Genomic DNA, 16,826 nt, shown 5'->3' on the forward strand with positions numbered 1-16,826 from the left:
GGGCTCGCTGTGCCCTGTCCATCAGCCATGGGGCTCACTGTGCCCTGTCCATCAGCTGTGGGGCTCGCTGTGCCCTGTCCATCAGCCATGGGGCTCACTGTGCCCTGCCCCACTGTCCATCAGCCATGGGGCTCACTGTGCCCTGCCCCACTGTCCATCAGCCATGGGGCTCGCTGTGCCCTGCCCCACTGTCCATCAGCCATGGGGCTCACTGTGCCCTGTCCATCAGCTGTGGGGCTCGCTGTGCCCTGTCCATCAGCCATGGGGCTCACTGTGCCCTGCCCCACTGTCCATCAGCCATGGGGCTCACTGTGCCCTGCCCCACTGTCCATCAGCCATGGGGCTCACTGTGCCCTGCCCCACTGTCCATCAGCCATGGGGCTCACTGTGCCCTGCCCCACTGTCCATCAGCCATGGGGCTCACTGTGCCCTGCCCCACTGTCCATCAGCCATGGGGCTCACTGTGCCCTGTCCATCACCCATGGGGCTCACTGTGCCCTGTCCATCAGCCATGGGGCTCACTGTGCCCTGCCCCACTGTCCATCGGCCGTGGGGCTCGCTGTGCCCTGTCCATCAGCCGTGGGGCTCGCTGTGCCCTGTCCATCAGCCGTGGGGCTCACTGTGCCCTGTCCATCAGCCCGGGAGTTCGCTGTGCCCTCGGGCAGCCCCACTGGCACAGGACATCCCCCGCCCATGCCACGGGCTCAGCTGCAGGCAAGGCCTCTCCACTAACATCCGCTTTTCCTGCAGAAATCAGAGAACAAACATTTCCAGAGTGCCCGGAACTGGTGCTGCTCTGTGTGGAGGTGATGCTGTTCCAATGCAGAAAACTGTTTATCATAATTACAGAGTACATGAAGTTTTCATCATTTTCTCGTTTATTATGCTGGGCTCCCATTTTCACTGTGGAGAAACAAGAGACAAATGACATCAGAATAACATGTAATACTCATTAGGGGACAGCAAGTCACAACCTAAAAAAATAAAGGACCTAGAAATTAATGAGCTTCCAGTAATAATGTGGAATAAGCTGACATCAGGCGAGAATGTTGCTCAGTGCCTTGATGGCTGTTACTCAGAGGATTGGATTGTTTTCAGAGCAGTTCTACAGCAATGACCATGTTTTAAAGGAAAATTGTTAGGGCTTAAAAAGAATTTATAAAATATGAAGTTATTTTTGCCTGGTTTATTGAACATACAACCAATTCAGCCTGCTCTAGGCAGGGGCTGGATCCTGCTGGTGGTGTGCATTGTGGTAGGTCGTTGATTATTATTATTAAGTTTGCTTGAAGAAGGTTTTCCCTTATGTTTTGTACCTGGAACGGTCCCTGGCAGCTGGAGTTGAAGGGCTCTGCTCGCAGGGAAACAGCTCAGGTCACTCTGCCCACGAAGTGCCCTTATCGTGAGCTCTGAGGTGAGCAGAGAGTTATGGCAACAGCTGATTTTCAGCTCTCACCGCAGTCGTAACGACGGCGGAAAATAATCGCGGTAATTCCTGTGCATCACTAATTAGGGGGTATATCGGGCTAACGATAACCACCCATTATTTTGTCACCTCCTGGCGGCAGCGTGTCCTTGATGATATTATACCGAGCACCATTAGCGCTTGCAGATGGTTATTAGTGGCAGCGTTTAGAGGCGCGGAGTGTTCGCGGCTCCCACCTGTCTCGGTTTCCTGCCGCCCCCAGAAATTCCCTTTCCTTGTTCCGCTCGGTGTAAGTGGGACCCGCTCTCTGCCTGCAGCCCGCCGAGCTGCCCGGGGAACGTGTCCAGCTCATCCTAATTACCGCCACGTCTGATAATTAACAGAGGGCAGACGTAATTACAGCAGGTGTAGACATGCCATTAGTAATTTACAAAGAGTTACCGTGATAGCTAATTAGCTCTTTCGAAAGCATCACCTTGGTAATGACGGCGTGGTTGGCGGAGCTGAGGGAGGTGCGCAGGGCCAGCCCGGCGGGCTCCGTGCCCGTGGCAGAGCGCGGCTCTGGGGACAGGCCCGGGCTGTCCCTCCGCACCAGCTCTTCGTTGTTGTAACAGATTTCCATCTTGGTCTCTTTCTGCTGCCCCAGAGGGATTATTTTCCCCTTCCAGAGCCCAGCTGCTGTCCATAGGCCCAAGTCTCAGCCTAGGGATCAGGGATGTTTGAGGGGGGTGAGGTGCTGAGCAGAGTGGGTCTCAGCTCCCAGAGCAGCAGATAAGATGTGGAGCGTGCTCCCGACTCTGTTTTCTCCTCCCTGCCCAGGTGTGCATCGTGCAGAAGAGGGACACGGAGAAGATGTACGCCATGAAGTACATGAACAAGCAGCAGTGCATCGAGAGGGACGAGGTGCGCAACGTGTTCCGAGAGCTGGAGATCCTGCAGGAGATCGAGCACGTGTTCCTGGTGAATCTCTGGTGAGCAGGTCCCTCCCCTGAGCCTCCAGGGCTCACAGAGCCACGCACCCGATAATCCCAGGGGCTCTCCTAACGCTTGCCAAGGTCACTACAAACAGTGACAGTTCAAGGTGTTCAATAATGACTTCGCTGTGTGCGCACTGGCAGAAATATCCTCATTACTGAGCAACATCTAATTTAAAAAAACACTCTCTTAAAATCAGGTTGAAATCTAACAAATAGCTTGAGTTGGCAATGCCTGGGAAACGTATCCTGTCTAGGCAGTGCCAGTACCAAAGGCTGCACTCTGTCTCATCTGCCCTACAACCATCGACCCCTCAGCCCACCAGCATCCCTCTGTGTGCTTTGCACCATGCTCACTGGCCAAAGAAAACACATTCCTTTGGAGATCAGACACATCATTATCAAAATTTTGCAGGAAAACCTAATTTACAGTCTTAGAAAGTAGAGCATTATATCCTAGAATCGTTGCTTAGTTTGGGGTGAGCCCTAGGCAGAGGCCTTGGGACCCCCTGCTCCAGTGATCTGTCCTTTCTCAGCCTTCCTGCCCGGTGAAGGGTCCCCTCCCACTCCAGCAGTGCTGGATGTGTGCCAGGCTGGTGGGGAGGGGAACACTTCTAAAAACTGAGGAAGTTTTATACCCAAAGTGATGGAAGTGGGTGATGTGTCACATCTGTTTCATTGATCCATTGCTCCAGAATAGCCAATGGAGTTAATATTTATATTTTTCAGTTTCTTAGCAATTGCAAATGTTTTTCCCGACAAGCAATAAAATTCTGTAGAGAACTTGCTCTCGTAGCAAACCCTTTTGGTCATAGTTTTAGAACAAACCTACATTTAAGATGGGAGCAGAAGTGAGTGATTCATAAGTATTATACAATCCCACATACTCTTTCCTCGGAACTGCAGTCACCAAATATAACAATGAGAGTTGTTTTGGTGTATCCCCACTGCTGTCAGTCTCCCGTGGGACCCACGGCAGATTTAGAGAGGCGGTTTACTCCACAGTAAATATAAATCTCTTTTTCTGGTTTATCTGGTTAAATTAGCAGTTGTGTTTTCCAATTCATCTTCAAGATAGGCTGAGATATTTTAAGTAGGTTTTGTGAGATTGTTTGCAGTCGAAAATGTGAAGTTTCTTTGAAGTGTCTGGCTGGCAGAGCCTGAGCTCTGTGCTGGAGGGCTGACAAGGCACAGCTGCTCAGGGACAGTGACAGGGTGAGCAGGGAGACATTACCTGGGATACTCATCTCTTTCAGGGAAGCATTGCTTAGTGTAGGAATTGATTTTTAAAAAAGTGAGCATCTTGAGCTGGATGTGCTTGATTGTGAAGGTGCAAGCAGCAAAGCTGCATCTTCAGTTTTGGGCCCAACACTGCAAGGACCTTGAGGGGCTGGAGCGTGTCCAGGGAAGGGAATGGAGCTGGGAAGGGGCTGGAGCCCCAGGAGAGGCTGAGAGAGCTGGGAAGGGGCTCAGCCTGGAGAAAAAGAGGCTCGGGGGGACCTTGTGGCTCTGCACAGCTCCTGCCAGGAGGGGACAGCCGGGGGGGTCGGGCTCTGCTCCAGGGAACAGGGACAGGAGGAGAGGGAACAGCCCCAGGCTGGGCCAGGGCAGGCTCAGGGTGGAATTAGGGAAAATTTCCTATCCAAAAGGGCTGCCCAGCCCTGGCACAGCTGCCCAGGGCAGTGGTGGAGTCTCTATCCCTAGAGGGATTTAAAAGCCATGTGGTTGTGGCAACTGGGGACATGGTCATTGGTGGCCTTGGCCGTGCTGGGAATGGTTGGACTCGAAGGTCTGAGAGAGCTTTTCCAGCACAAACAATTCTGGGGTTCTGTGCCCATGGTGGGGCCATGTGCAGTTCTCCCTGGAGCTGCAGGATTAGGAGAGGGGAAAAGCCTGGCTTTTCCCTGGATTAGGAGAGGGGAAAAGCCTGGCTTTTCCCCAGATTAGGAGAGGGGAAAAGCCTGGCTTTTCCCCGGATTAGGAGAGGGGAAAAGCCAGGCTGGGTTTGTGAGCCCCGTGAGGCTCAGCTGCCCCCCGGTCCCGCAGGTATTCCTTCCAGGACGAGGAGGACATGTTCATGGTGGTGGACCTGCTCCTGGGAGGTGACCTGCGCTACCACCTGCAGCAGAACGTTCAGTTCACCGAGGAGACGGTCAAACTCTACATCTGTGAGATGGCGCTGGCCCTCGACTACCTGCGGAGTCAGCACATCATCCACAGGTACCTCCAGGGCTCTGCTGGGCCTGCTGGCACCTGCCCTGCTGGCCTCGGGGTGGCTCGTGGTGCCCGTGCTGCTGCTGGCCACCCCCTGGCTGCCGGTCCCCCCACCACTCAGAGGGAGTCTGATGCTTCACTGGGGGCTGAACATTTCAGGGCAGGTGTTAAAGCCATCCAGGACTTCAGACAAATATCCTCAGTACTGTTATTTCTTTTCTTGGGAATGAGGCTAATCCTTCCAGTTTTTCACCAAGTTGCCCAGGAAAAGTGTATTTCTGGTCCATCATAAAGGGGCTTGCCTCATGTTAGAATATTTTTGTTTTATTTGTTCCTAATTTTTGATAGATAAACAAATTGCAGGTTTTTTGTCATTGAGTCTCATCCCTGGTCTGACTGAGGTTCCATCTGCTGTAATCTTCCTTCTTTTCCCAGAGATGTAAAACCAGACAACATCCTCCTCGATGAGCAAGGTAGGATCACTCTGCTCCTCTTTGTTTGCTCCTCATTCATTCCAGGGACAGATTCTTTAAAAATAGTACCCAGGGTATTGGTTATCTTTTTACCTGGGGAAAATGTGGGAAAATCTGCTCTGTTTTTACTGGATCATGTTTGGCTGAACATCCCTGTGCTTTTTAATGTGGGGATGCTCACCCAACTGGCCTGTCCAGTGTGCTGTGGTCAGCACGGAGTGGCAGCCCAACTTCAGCCCTGGGAATCTGGAGTCACTGCAGTTCAGTGGCTTTGAAACACCCATGTCTAGGGAAGCTCCATGGCAGGAGCTTGGAACGAGATGATCTTTAAGTCCCTTCCAATCCAAACATTCTGTGGTTCTGCTAGTGTTTCCCTGGTGTCTTTTTCAATCCTGTAACTTCTGGCCAGAGCAATTTGGCCAGTGCTGAAGCTGCTGGGGGTTACTGGCTAGCTCCAAGGGTGATTCAAAATCAAAACCCAAAGCTCCCTACCCTTTAATCTCCTGGACAGCCCAAATCCTGGGAAACCTTTGGGATCTCCCATGGCCATGCCATGGGATCTGACCCTGACCTGGCCGTGTCTGTGCTACCCAGTCTGAGGGCAGAAGCTTATGAAACAAATGTGTTCTGACTCTGCATTGCCACTGCACTGCCATTAATTCCTTCTTAAAATGTGTCTTTATTTAAGGTCATGCCCATTTAACAGATTTTAATATTGCAACCATCATTAGGGACGGTGAAAGAGCGACAGCATTGGCTGGGACAAAGCCATACATGGGTAAGAGACAATCACTGCTCTTGTGCCTGTGTCACATTCTGAGTGCTCAGCACACACTGCCCCAGCCAGGGCCCTCCAGTTAATTTAGGACATTGGTGCTCGTGTCCAAGTCATTCAGCACAGCCCGATTGTTTGAGAAAGGGAACTCCCAGTGTGATGGCATCAGGACTGGCATGTCAGCCCATGCCATCCTGTCCTGCCCTCTGCATTACATCCTGTCCAGTCCCCCCCATCCCACCCTGCCCCTCCTCATCCCATCTCCTCCTGTGCTCCCCATCCTTCTCTGGCTCCAGCCTTGCACTTGGTGTCTCCCAGGGCCCCATGGTTGTGCTGTCCTGTGTTGGGAGGGCTGTCCCTGCAGGTGGCTGACATCCCAGTTCCCAGTGAGGGCAGGCACACGGCTGCTGCTCCCCTGCCTCACGCAGCCTCCCCTCGGGCAGCTGTGCAGAAAAACCACCGTAAGCGTAGTGCTCTGACTGACAGGAAGTACTGGAGCAGAGAACAGCAAATAACCTGTTGTGTGTCATGCCTTTCTGCTCAGCCCCGGAGATCTTCCATTCCTTCCTGAGCGGCGGGACGGGCTATTCCTTCGAGGTGGACTGGTGGTCTCTGGGAATCATGGCCTACGAGCTGCTGCGGGGCTGGGTAGGGCTCCGGCCGTCCCGGCCCTCGATCGTGTGCCCTGGCTGCCCCAGAGGGAGAGGGGACTCCTCACCTTTGTGCTCTTGTCCCCAGAGGCCGTACGACATCCACTCCAACAACCCCGTGGAGTCTCTGGTGCAGCTCTTCAGCACCGTCAGCGTCCAGTACTCCTCAGCCTGGTCCAAGGAAATGGTCGCACTGCTGCGCAAGGTGAATGGCCCTTGTGGGCTGGAGCTGGATGGATTTTGGATGAATTGTCCTCCTGGGGTGGGTTTGGGTTGGATGGCAGCTACTGTGCAGGCAGGACTAGTTGGAAAATTATCAGCATATTCATAAACAATGAATAATAAGAGTAGTAATAATAATAATATACAGAAGACAGGCCGGGAGAGTTAGGGATGTTCAGCCTTGAGAAGAGATGCTCCAGGGAGACCTTAAAGCCCCTTCCAGTGCCTAAAGGGGCTCCAGGAGAGCTGGAGAGGGACTGGGAACAAGGGATGGAGGGACAGGCCACAGGGAATGGCTCCACAGGGCTGGGTGGGAGATTGGGAATTGGGAATTGTTCCCTGGCAGGGTGGGCAGGGGCTGGGATGGAGTTCCCAGAGCAGCTGTGGCTGCCCCTGGATCCCTGGCAGTGCCCAAGGCCAGGCTGGACACTGGGGCTGGGAGGACCTGGGACAGTGGGAGGTGTCCCTGCCATGGCAGGGGTGGCACTGGTTGAGCGGGGTGGCACTGGTCCCAGTCCAGTCTGGGATTAATGATTAATGATGTGTGTTGTGTGTTTAATATCCCTGTAATAAGATGCATGTTTGATAGCAAGGAAGCAAAAAGGCTGGTTTTGGTGTGACAGTCAGATTCCCAGCTGGGCTAGAATTGTGCCTTCCAGCATCCCATCCTCTCCATGGTCACTGTCACCCCTAAAGGCAGCACCTCTGGCTGGGATGGCAGCTCAGGTGGAGCTGCACTGCAGCACTGGCTGCTCCCTTGTTCTTTGGGGCTGAAGGGTCCGACGGGGTTGTGAGAGCTGCTGGGGGTGCCAGCTCTGTGGAATGCTCTGCTGCTTTCCTCATGCTGCTGCTGGAGAAAGCTGGGATGTGTTGGGGCTGCTGGTTTAGCTCTGGCTTGCTTGAGAACTCTGAAAAGTAGCTGGTGAGTTTGCTGTGGGAAAGATAAAGCCAGTGCCGGCAACAAATAAGTGCCTCTGATATGAGTTAATGTTGGGTGGGCAATTTGCATAATTAGATTCAGATTAATGAGGAGTTGCTGGCAGAGGCTGCGAAGGCGCATTCGGCGGGTTTGCATTGCCATCTGCTGGGCAGCCGGGCTTCCAGGGAATCCAGCCTCTCACCAGGCCTGTGCCAGCAGCCCCCTCAGCCGGGAGGGGACCCCCATGTCCCCCCAGAGCGCTGGGGTACCTGCAGAACATTTCCTTAGGTATGAAGTTATCTGTTTCCCCCAGCAGAAAGGCTCCTTGGCGTGGCTGAGCTGCTGCTGGCTGCCTTGCCTTCCTCCTCTGGCAGGAGCGCTCTTCTCTCCAGTGCTGTCTCAGCAATGCTTTTCCCTCCCCAGCTGCTGACAGTGAATCCTGAGCATCGCTTCTCCTGCCTGGCGCACATCCAGGCCTCGGCTCAGCTCTCGGGCGTGGTCTGGAGCGACGTGTGCGAGAAGCGCGTGGAGCCGGCCTTCGTCCCCAACGTGAGTAGGAGAGACCGTGTCCCTGTCCCGAGCAGGGCTGCTCCTCACGCTGCAGAACCGCTGTGAGAGCAGAGCTGTTCGGAGGGGAGGAGGTTCCTGGGTCTCTGCTGTGCCTGACCTGAGTGGTGTCCTGTGTCCTGGCAGAAGGGCCGCCTGCACTGCGACCCCACCTTCGAGCTGGAGGAGATGATTCTGGAGTCGAGGCCCCTGCACAAGAAGAAGAAGAGGCTCGCAAAGAACAAGTCAAGGGATAACAGCAAAGACAGCTCCCAGTCTGTATGTGCTCCCCGGGGTAACATGCAGCTGGGAAAAGGCTGGATCTGGGCGGGTGTTGCAGCCATTACGGCCACACTGCAGGAGCCACAGTGTGGATACCCACACCACGGGAGCCACAGTGTGGATACCCACACCACGGGAGCCACAGTGTGGATATGGACACCACGGGAGCCACGGTGTGGATATGCACACCACGGGAGCCACGGTGTGGATACCCACACCACGGGAGCCACGGTGTGGATACCCACACCACGGGAGCCACGGTGTGGATACCCACACCACGGGAGCCACAGTGTGGATACCCACACCACGGGAGCCACAGTGTGGATACCCACACCACGGGAGCCACGGTGTGGATACCCACACCACGGGAGCCACAGTGTGGATATGCACACCTCGGGAGCCACGGTGTGGATACCCACACCACGGGAGCCACGGTGTGGATACCCACACCACGGGAGCCACGGTGTGGATACCCACACCACGGGAGCCACGGTGTGGATACCCACACCACGGGAGCCACAGTGTGGATACCCACACCACGGGAGCCACGGTGTGGATACCCACACCACGGGAGCCACAGTGTGGATATTCACATCACGGGAGCCACGGTGTGGATATTCACACCACGGGAGCCACGGTGTGGATATTCACACCATGGGAGCCACAGTGTGGATATTCACACCACGGGAGCCACGGTGTGGATATTCACATCACGGGAGCCACGGTGTGGATACCCACACCACGGGAGCCACAGTGTGGATATCCACACCACGGGTCCATTTGGATGAAAACATTTGCCCATGGAGTCGTTTCAACAACCATGTGTTCCTCTTCTGGAAGTTTGACCGACCTTTCACGGTAGTGGGTGCTTTGGGAGGTGAGATGAGCAGCAGAGGTCCGGGCAGCCCGGTGTGTTCAGCCTCTGTCCCTGCACAGCCCCAGGCTGGGCACAAGGCAGCAGCTCCCTGTGTGCCTTGGCAGCGACTCCCACACGTGGGCTGTGTGCTGCGCTCTCCCCACGCTGCCTGAGCTTCCTTTGGGCTGACAGCACTCCCAAAATACAGGATACATGGAGAAACAAGTTATGTCTATGTCAGGAACGGTGTGATCAGTGTTTTATAGAAAACTGCTGCCATGGATGGCACCAGCCCCTGGTGAAAGCCACACGGCAGCCGGCCCTGCTGCCTCCAGCTGTTGGGCTGAGGTGCAGGGGGGTGGGGGCTCCTGCACACAGCTGGGAGTGCTGGGGGCTGCAGGCAGCAATGAGATGCAGATGGGGCTGCTCATGCATGTTTTGTTTTTCTTCAATAGGAAAATGACTATCTCCAGGAATGCCTTGAAGCTATCCAGCAGGACTTTGTAATCTTCAACAGAGAGAAGTGAGTGCGTGGGGTGCTTTTTTTAGGGAAAAATACTCCTTTTTCTGACTTCCCTCAGGAATCAGTGCCACGGTGCCTGACAGCCAGGAGCACCTTGCTGCTGGCTTAGCCCCAGGTGACTGGTGTCAGCAGAGGAGCTCAGGTGCTGCCTGTGTATGAAAAATGGCTCTAGCCACAAAGGGAGGCAAGATCAAGGATTATTAACTGCCATTAAATAAAATATGCTGTAGAGAGACTTCTGGGATTTAACATGTGTGTTGACACTGCCTCTATTCCCCCGTGGCACCTCCTCACCCAGCCTGCTTTTAGCAGATGGTGTTTTGGGAAACGAAGGCAAGGAAACTTGGACTCACCAACCAATGGTTGTGGAGATCTTTAACACATAGAATGGATTCCTAGGATCATTCAGGCTGGAAAAGTCCCTGGTGGGAATAAGCAGGCAGTGAAAGTGCTGGATTAAAGGCAGTGCTTGCCCAGAGTTGGGGCTGTTTGCTCCGTAAGCAGAGCGCGGGGCAGGCTCAGTGGGGAGGGGCTGGCCTGTGCTCTGGGTACTCGTGGCTGAGGTCTGGGTGGGCTGAAGCCTCGCAGGTTTTGGGGCATTTCAGAGCAGTTCAGTGCGGTTTGCTGATACGCTGGGCTCCGTCACGACCCGTTTGTGAGCTCGGGGAGGACTCCTCGTTCTCCGTGGCCCTGCCGTGGGCACCTCTCGAGCAGGGAGTGCGCACTGGGGCCCAGAGCCCCCTGCCCGCTCCTGGGGGACAGCCTGGGGGACAGCTCCGTAACTCCTGCTTCCTCCGCTCCCACAGGCTAAAGAAGAGCCAAGAGCAGCCCAGCGAGTCCGTGTCTGCCTCTGAGACCACCGACGAGGCCGAGGCCGAGCCCCTGCACATGTGCAGCTCCGTGTGCTCCTCGGGCAGCAGCTAGGCCGGGGCCAGGCCGCCAGCCCTCACCTGCCCTCAGGTGCGCTGAGCACCCGAGCCCGCCCCGCCGCCGGCAGCTCCCCTTGAGAGCTGGAGCCAGCCAGAGTTCCCACAGGACTGCCCTGGGCCATGGATCGCCAGCCCAGCTCCCCTTTGGGGCTGGAGCCAGCCAGAGTTCCCACAGGACTGCCCCGGGCCATGGATCGCCAGCCCGGAGCCGTGGCTGCCTGTCGGGGGAAGATACGGCCTATGCAACTTGTCAGGGGAGGAGATCAACTTATTTAAGTCTTTCTGTTTTAATATCAGGTTGCTGATCTGCACAGTGAGAGGACAGGGAATAAAGCCATGTCCTTGGGTCCCACGGGGAGAGACAAGGAGCAGGGGGACACGGAGCAGGGAGGAAGGCCCAAGAGGTGGCGTGAGTTTGACTGTGGCACTCGCTGCTCACGAATGCTGCTCTGGGGATGGGCAATCCCTGTGCAGAGCAGAGCAGCCCCGGGGCCTCTCTGGCACCAGCTCCTGGGAGCCTCCAGCTGCTTGGGTCCTGCAGCACAAGGATGTCCCAGGCACCTCCTTGTCCCCGTGTCACCTGTCAGTTCCTTTCCCCATTCAAGGCAAATAAATGTTTTTTTGTGCACTCCATGGATTCTTCAGGGGCTGGGTAATGGTTCAAGGCGTATTTGAGATGTAGAAAGCATTTAAAATGTTTTCTTCCTTGACGTGGCTGCTGCAGGCAGTGAGGAGCTGTGGGATGGGTTGGAGGGTCTGGCTCCATGTGCCCAGGTTCAGAGGACACAGTTTATCACAGGCTGAGGTTTTGTTGGAGGCAGAGTGGGTGGCCTTGCAAGGCTGCTTGGTTATGGAAGACAGGAATATCGTATTTCACCCTTTGATTTGCTTTATTTTCAGTGTAAAGTACAAGTACTGTATATAATTTGCCAATACCTGTCTTAACTTCTTGATAAGATGGGAAATCTTCCCTTGCTCCAGCTGTGGGCGTTGCCTTTCTTGTTGCAGGGGCCTTTGCTGTATTCGTTGTTGAGCCTGCTGCAGAGTGGTTTTTGGTTGCTGTGGCTGAACCCAAGCCCTCTGGTGCCACACGACTGCTCTGGTGGCCCAGGGGCGTGGTGGGACCACAGTCACCATCAAACCATCAGCAGCTGTTTGCTGCCAGACGCTGGGAGGCTGCAGTGTGTGCATCCTTGCTGGGTATTCCTAATGCAGAAATGCCTGGGAGATGATTTTAACAGGTTGGATTCTGTCAGGACCAGTTTTATTGCAGTTTTTGTTTCCATGAACAAACCAGAAAGGCGGAATGGTACGAAATTGCACAGGCAAGGACACAGCGTGTGTGTCTCCCACAGTTTTATGTGGGAATTAGTGTGTGGCTGCACTTGTGCAGAGATGTGTTTTCATGGAAGTCTTTCGGGGTGTGCAGGAGGAGGGGAGCTGAAGCTCTGGGTCCAGTTGCATGGTTATTTTCAGGGCAGAGCCAGGAGATGCTGTCAGGCCCAGGGTCCCTGGTGTCAGCCAGGGGTCCTGCACACCCCGTGCCTCGTTAGGAGCTGTGTTAATGACAGCTCAGGGGCTGTGGCCAGTCAGTGAGCGAGGGCTGAAATCGGTGTGTCCTCCTGCTTCCTTCTCCCAGCTACAGGAGGGCACCTACCCTGGCTCTGATCCCAGGCTGTGCTGGGGGAACCTGCCCTCTCTGCCCCCAGTAACTTCCAGTGTCGTTACTGGGTACCAGGGAGGCCTCATTACCTTCTCTCACCTGTCAGAGCTCACCTTTGTGTGCAGGTGGGCCTCGTGCTCTGGCCCCTTTGCTGTGCTGAGCAGCCCCTGCTCTCCACACGGGCAGCCTGGTCCTCTCCCCAGGGCTCTGCGCTCACCTTGTGTCTCAGCTGGAACACCAGCTCTACCCTGGCACAGCAGATGAAGCTCAAACCATGTATTTATTCAGGACTTATGAATTACAGGTGATTTACTCCAGCAGTGTGGGTAGGGTTTTACAGTGAATTCTATTGCACTATTTAGAAACCTCCTGTAAATAACGACAAAATTTTGGACTATCGGAATGACGAGGAGCGTCGCTGATTTTTTGACCAAACCATCCCATAGATGAGTGATGAAGATACATCGTGTTCAGCCAGAAGCTCTCAGGCCAGGAGAGGTGTTGGCAGTTACAGGATGTGTGTAATTGATGTTTTCATCACTTTCCTCAGGACAAGAGACAAGTGGGCCCTGCGGTGGGGGTTGTGGAGGAGCTGGCTTGCCTCTGGAACTGAACCTTTCTCAGCCCAAGCCCCCTCTCTGTCAGTCACCTGTTCCCCTTGCAGCACCCCTCTTCTCCAGTCATTGTGCAAAACAGCTCAGCGGCACCTGGCAGAAACCAGGAGAGCTTCTGGGGGGACGCCAGGGAATGGCTCCTTCCCAGGGGAAACACTCTGGGCGGATCCTGGCTGCCTGGGCAGCACCCCTGGAATCCAGCAGTGCATCTCCAGGGATGTGCTGGGAACACTGTTGAACCTGAATCCCTGAGAACAGCACCAGGACACAGAGCTGCGGGGTCACTGTGCTGAGTGGGAGAGACACCGTGGACACATCGCTGAAGTGCTCGGTTTTGGTCGCAAATAATATTTGGGCATAACCTCAGCAGAGCCCGTGGGGGACAGGGTTTCATTGACACCTGTTTGCACTCAGTCCCTGGAGGAGAAATGCCATGAAAAGAGCAGTTGGAAAAGGGACAAGTGGTAGGAAACAGCTCAGTGTTATTGTCAGAGCCCCCGTGGAGGGTTTCAGTGCTCTGGGGCCTCCTGCCCCACCGTGCCCCACTCTGAGCCCCTCTTGTGTCCCCACTGCTGTGTCCCTGTAATGAGCCAGTGCCAGCTGAGCCCAGCTGAGTGCTGTTGGTCCCAATACATCTTCGTGGCTCCTGCCGGGGTGTCCCATGTCTGGCTCACCCCACCCACAGTGCAGTCCTGGGGGTTTATCCTCTCTCCTCCCTGTGCCACTCCCGTGGGTGTTCCCTGTCCTGGGCCGCTGGCACAGGCTGGGCTGGGGATGGGGACAAAGGATGGGTGTGGTGCCCCTGTTAGTGCCCGTGTTGGTGCCCTTGTCCTGCCTGAGCCCTGGCTGCTGCTGCTGAGCAAACCTCGCAGTGAAGTCGTGACAGAGCCCTGGTCCCACGTCCCACTTTGGAAGGTGTCACTAGCAGCTCTGGGCTACACCTCCACTACAGCCAGAACACAGGAATTTTCTGTACATAAATATTTAAATACCTGTATTTTTTGTATGACAGATTTATACAGTGTGTGCCATTATCAGCTGTGAAAAGTCTACAGCACCTATAAATTATTCTCTTTTAATCACTTGCCATGAGATTGTTTTCTTATCTTTGTTGTGTTACAAAATTTTGCAAAGTTGCATATTTTTAAATGTTTGCATTGAATTCCACAGCCTTCACTGGGAATTCTGTGCAGAAGACAAATGGTAGGTCAGGTCCTGATGTTTCTTCTGTTGCCAATTCTCTATTACTCCAGAGCTTGCTAAAAAGAGTCTAAGAGTAATAAAATAATAGCAAAAATACCAGTAATATGGACTTGACCCTGGACAGTGCTGAAATCCTGCTGCCTTGGGAAGGTATTTTTAAAAATTATTTCAGTGCAGATATATGTAAATATGTCTTTGTATTTTATGTTAATACATTCCTGTAATTTTCTTGCATGACAGTTTTACCACATCACAGAATATTTAAGTTATGACAAGGTTGTGTTTTTGCAGATACCGTCGGAAGCCATTGCACATGTGGAGTAATAAATGTGTGCTTTTAACATTGCCAAGGATTTGGTGTCATTTCCAGGGTATTGATGCACGGAAGCATCCAAACGCTGGAATTCTGGAAGCCAGCTGGAATCTGGGCTGGTGGGACACTGCCAGCTAGCACAGAGCCAGGTGGGACAGGAGCTGTGGGACCACTGCCATGAGTGCCTCAGAAACCGGCGCTGGAAGGGGAACAGCCGGCCCCAGGCGTGTGCCCCTCTCGGTGCCAGCCAGGGGTTGTGTTCCAGGGCAGGCACAACCTGCTCTGTGTTCCAGGGCAGGCACAACCTGCTCTGTGTTCCAGGGCAGGCACAACCTGCTCTGTGTTCCTCATTCAGGCTGTACCTGCTCTGTGTTCCATGTTCAGGCTGTACCTGCTCTGTGTTCCATGTTCAGGCTGTACCTGCTCTGTGTTCACATTCAGGCTGTTCCTGCTCTGTGTTCACGTTCAGGCTGTTCCTGCTCTGTGTTCACGTTCAGGCTGTACCTGCTCTTTGTTCACGTTCAGGCTGTACCTGCTCTGTGTTCACATTCAGGCTGTACCTGCTCTGTGTTCACGTTCAGACTGTACCTGCTCTGTGTTCATGTTCAGGCTGTTCCTGCTCTGTGTTCACGTTCAGGCTGTACCTGCTCTGTGTTCACGTTCAGGCTGTTCCTGCTCTGTGTTCACGTTCAGACTGTTCCTGCTCTGTGTTCACGTTCAGGCTGTACCTGCTCTGTGTTCCTCATTCAGGCTGTACCTGCTCTGTGTTCCTCGTTCAGGCTGTACCTGCTCTGTGTTCATGTTCAGGCTGTACCTGCTCTGTGTTCCTCGTTCAGGCTGTACCTGCTCTGTGTTCATGTTCAGGCTGTTCCTGCTCTGTGTTCCAGGGCAGGCTGTACCTGCTCTGTGTTCGTGTTCAGGCTGTACCTGCTCTGTGTTCCTCATTCAGGCTGTACCTGCTCTGTGTTCCTCGTTCAGGCTGTACCTGCTCTATGTTCATGTTCAGGCTGTACCTGCTCTGTGTTCCTCATTCAGGCTGTACCTGCTCTATGTTCATGTTCAGGCTGTACCTGCTCTGTGTTCCTCATTCAGGCTGTTCCTGCTCTGTGTTTGTGTTCAGGCTGTACCTGCTCTGTGTTCCATGTTCAGGCTTTACCTGTTCTCTGTTCCTCATTCAGGCTGTTCCTGCTCTGTGTTCCTCGTTCAGGCTGTACCTGTTCTCCAAGGGGCTGCAGGCACTCTCCATGCTGGGTGGGGGTCTCGGTGAGGACAGGAGCCCCAGGCACAGCCACTGGCCTGGGACAGCTGTGCCCACACCGACCCTGCTGCCATCGCTGCCCGGGCACCAGGGTGGGGCACAGGGGCAGGGCATGGGGCAGGACCCCGACCTTGCTGCGGCATGGAGGGCACGACAGCCACGGCTCACAGGGGTTTGGTATTTCCCCCTACAACCCTGGATTTTGTGTCTCAACCTCAATGAAAGCACCCCTGGAAGTGTCAGATCTCCGCTTTTCCCCTTTGATCCCCCGGAGTGCAGGAATGATTTCTCTTGTAAACATGCTGCTCGCTGGTTGCAGCGCAGACGCAGCTCCCAAAGCTGCTGCTCACTTCAAAGGAGCAGTGCAGGCTGAGACAATCCATGTCTGAGCCTGGATTCGTCCCTTCTGCCCCCGTCTGGGTGTCCCTGAGGGACCAAGGGCACCTGCTGAGCTGGGCTCTCACTGCAGGGGGAAAGGTGGAGGTCACAGAGTGAGGGCAGTTTCCCACACACAGCCCTGAAATCCAGGGCAGGGGAAGCTCAGGGACTGAAACGGGCACAGCAGCCAGGAGAGCTCAGTGCCTGCCAGCCCTGAGCCGTCACTGCTGTGCCCACAGGCCACCACTGTGCCTACACCGTGGCACCTGGAATTGGCCAGGGACAAACGACCCTCATCAACCAGCTCTGTCTTTCTTACCTGCTGGGACTGATCCTGCTGCTGACCAAGGTGCTGGACGTGAGGGAAATCACAGAACCACAGAATTCCAGAATGGTCTGTGTGAGAAGGGACATTAAAGTTTCTTCCACCCTGCCATGGGCATGGACATCCTCCAGTGTCCCAGGGTGCTCCAAGGCCGGGCTGGAGCAAGTGTCCAGCCTAGCTTTGGGCACTGCCAGGGATCCAGGGCAGCCACAGCTGCTCTGGGCACCTGTGCCAGGGCCTGACCCTGCCCTATGGCAGTGGGAAGCCATGCAAAATCAAAATA

At 54.6% G+C, this 16,826-nt stretch overlaps 1 protein-coding gene across 2 annotated transcripts in view; it reads left to right on the forward strand.

Moving 5' to 3' along the window:
- Positions 1 to 14,615, forward strand: part of STK32C (serine/threonine kinase 32C) — a 77,881-nt gene extending 63,266 nt beyond the window's left edge. The window contains exons 3-12 of one of the 2 annotated variants that reach the window (XM_053949423.1): positions 2,246 to 2,397; positions 4,447 to 4,620; positions 5,050 to 5,087; positions 5,776 to 5,865; positions 6,407 to 6,510; positions 6,601 to 6,717; positions 8,077 to 8,202; positions 8,347 to 8,478; positions 9,793 to 9,860; positions 10,667 to 14,615. In XM_053949423.1, coding sequence (XP_053805398.1) covers positions 2,246 to 2,397; positions 4,447 to 4,620; positions 5,050 to 5,087; positions 5,776 to 5,865; positions 6,407 to 6,510; positions 6,601 to 6,717; positions 8,077 to 8,202; positions 8,347 to 8,478; positions 9,793 to 9,860; positions 10,667 to 10,784 — 1,119 coding nt within the window. In that variant the 3' untranslated portion in view covers positions 10,785 to 14,615. Of the gene's footprint in view, positions 1 to 2,245; positions 2,398 to 4,446; positions 4,621 to 5,049; positions 5,088 to 5,775; positions 5,866 to 6,406; positions 6,511 to 6,600; positions 6,718 to 8,076; positions 8,203 to 8,346; positions 8,479 to 9,792; positions 9,861 to 10,666 lie in introns of those variants that run through there. The other variant, XR_008432096.1, reaches the window with a different exon arrangement.
- Positions 14,616 to 16,826: the final 2,211 nt, after the last annotated feature.

The sequence above is a fragment of the Vidua chalybeata genome, chromosome 8, assembly GCF_026979565.1.
Source record: "Vidua chalybeata isolate OUT-0048 chromosome 8, bVidCha1 merged haplotype, whole genome shotgun sequence".
NCBI classification, from domain to species: domain Eukaryota; kingdom Metazoa; phylum Chordata; class Aves; order Passeriformes; family Viduidae; genus Vidua; species Vidua chalybeata.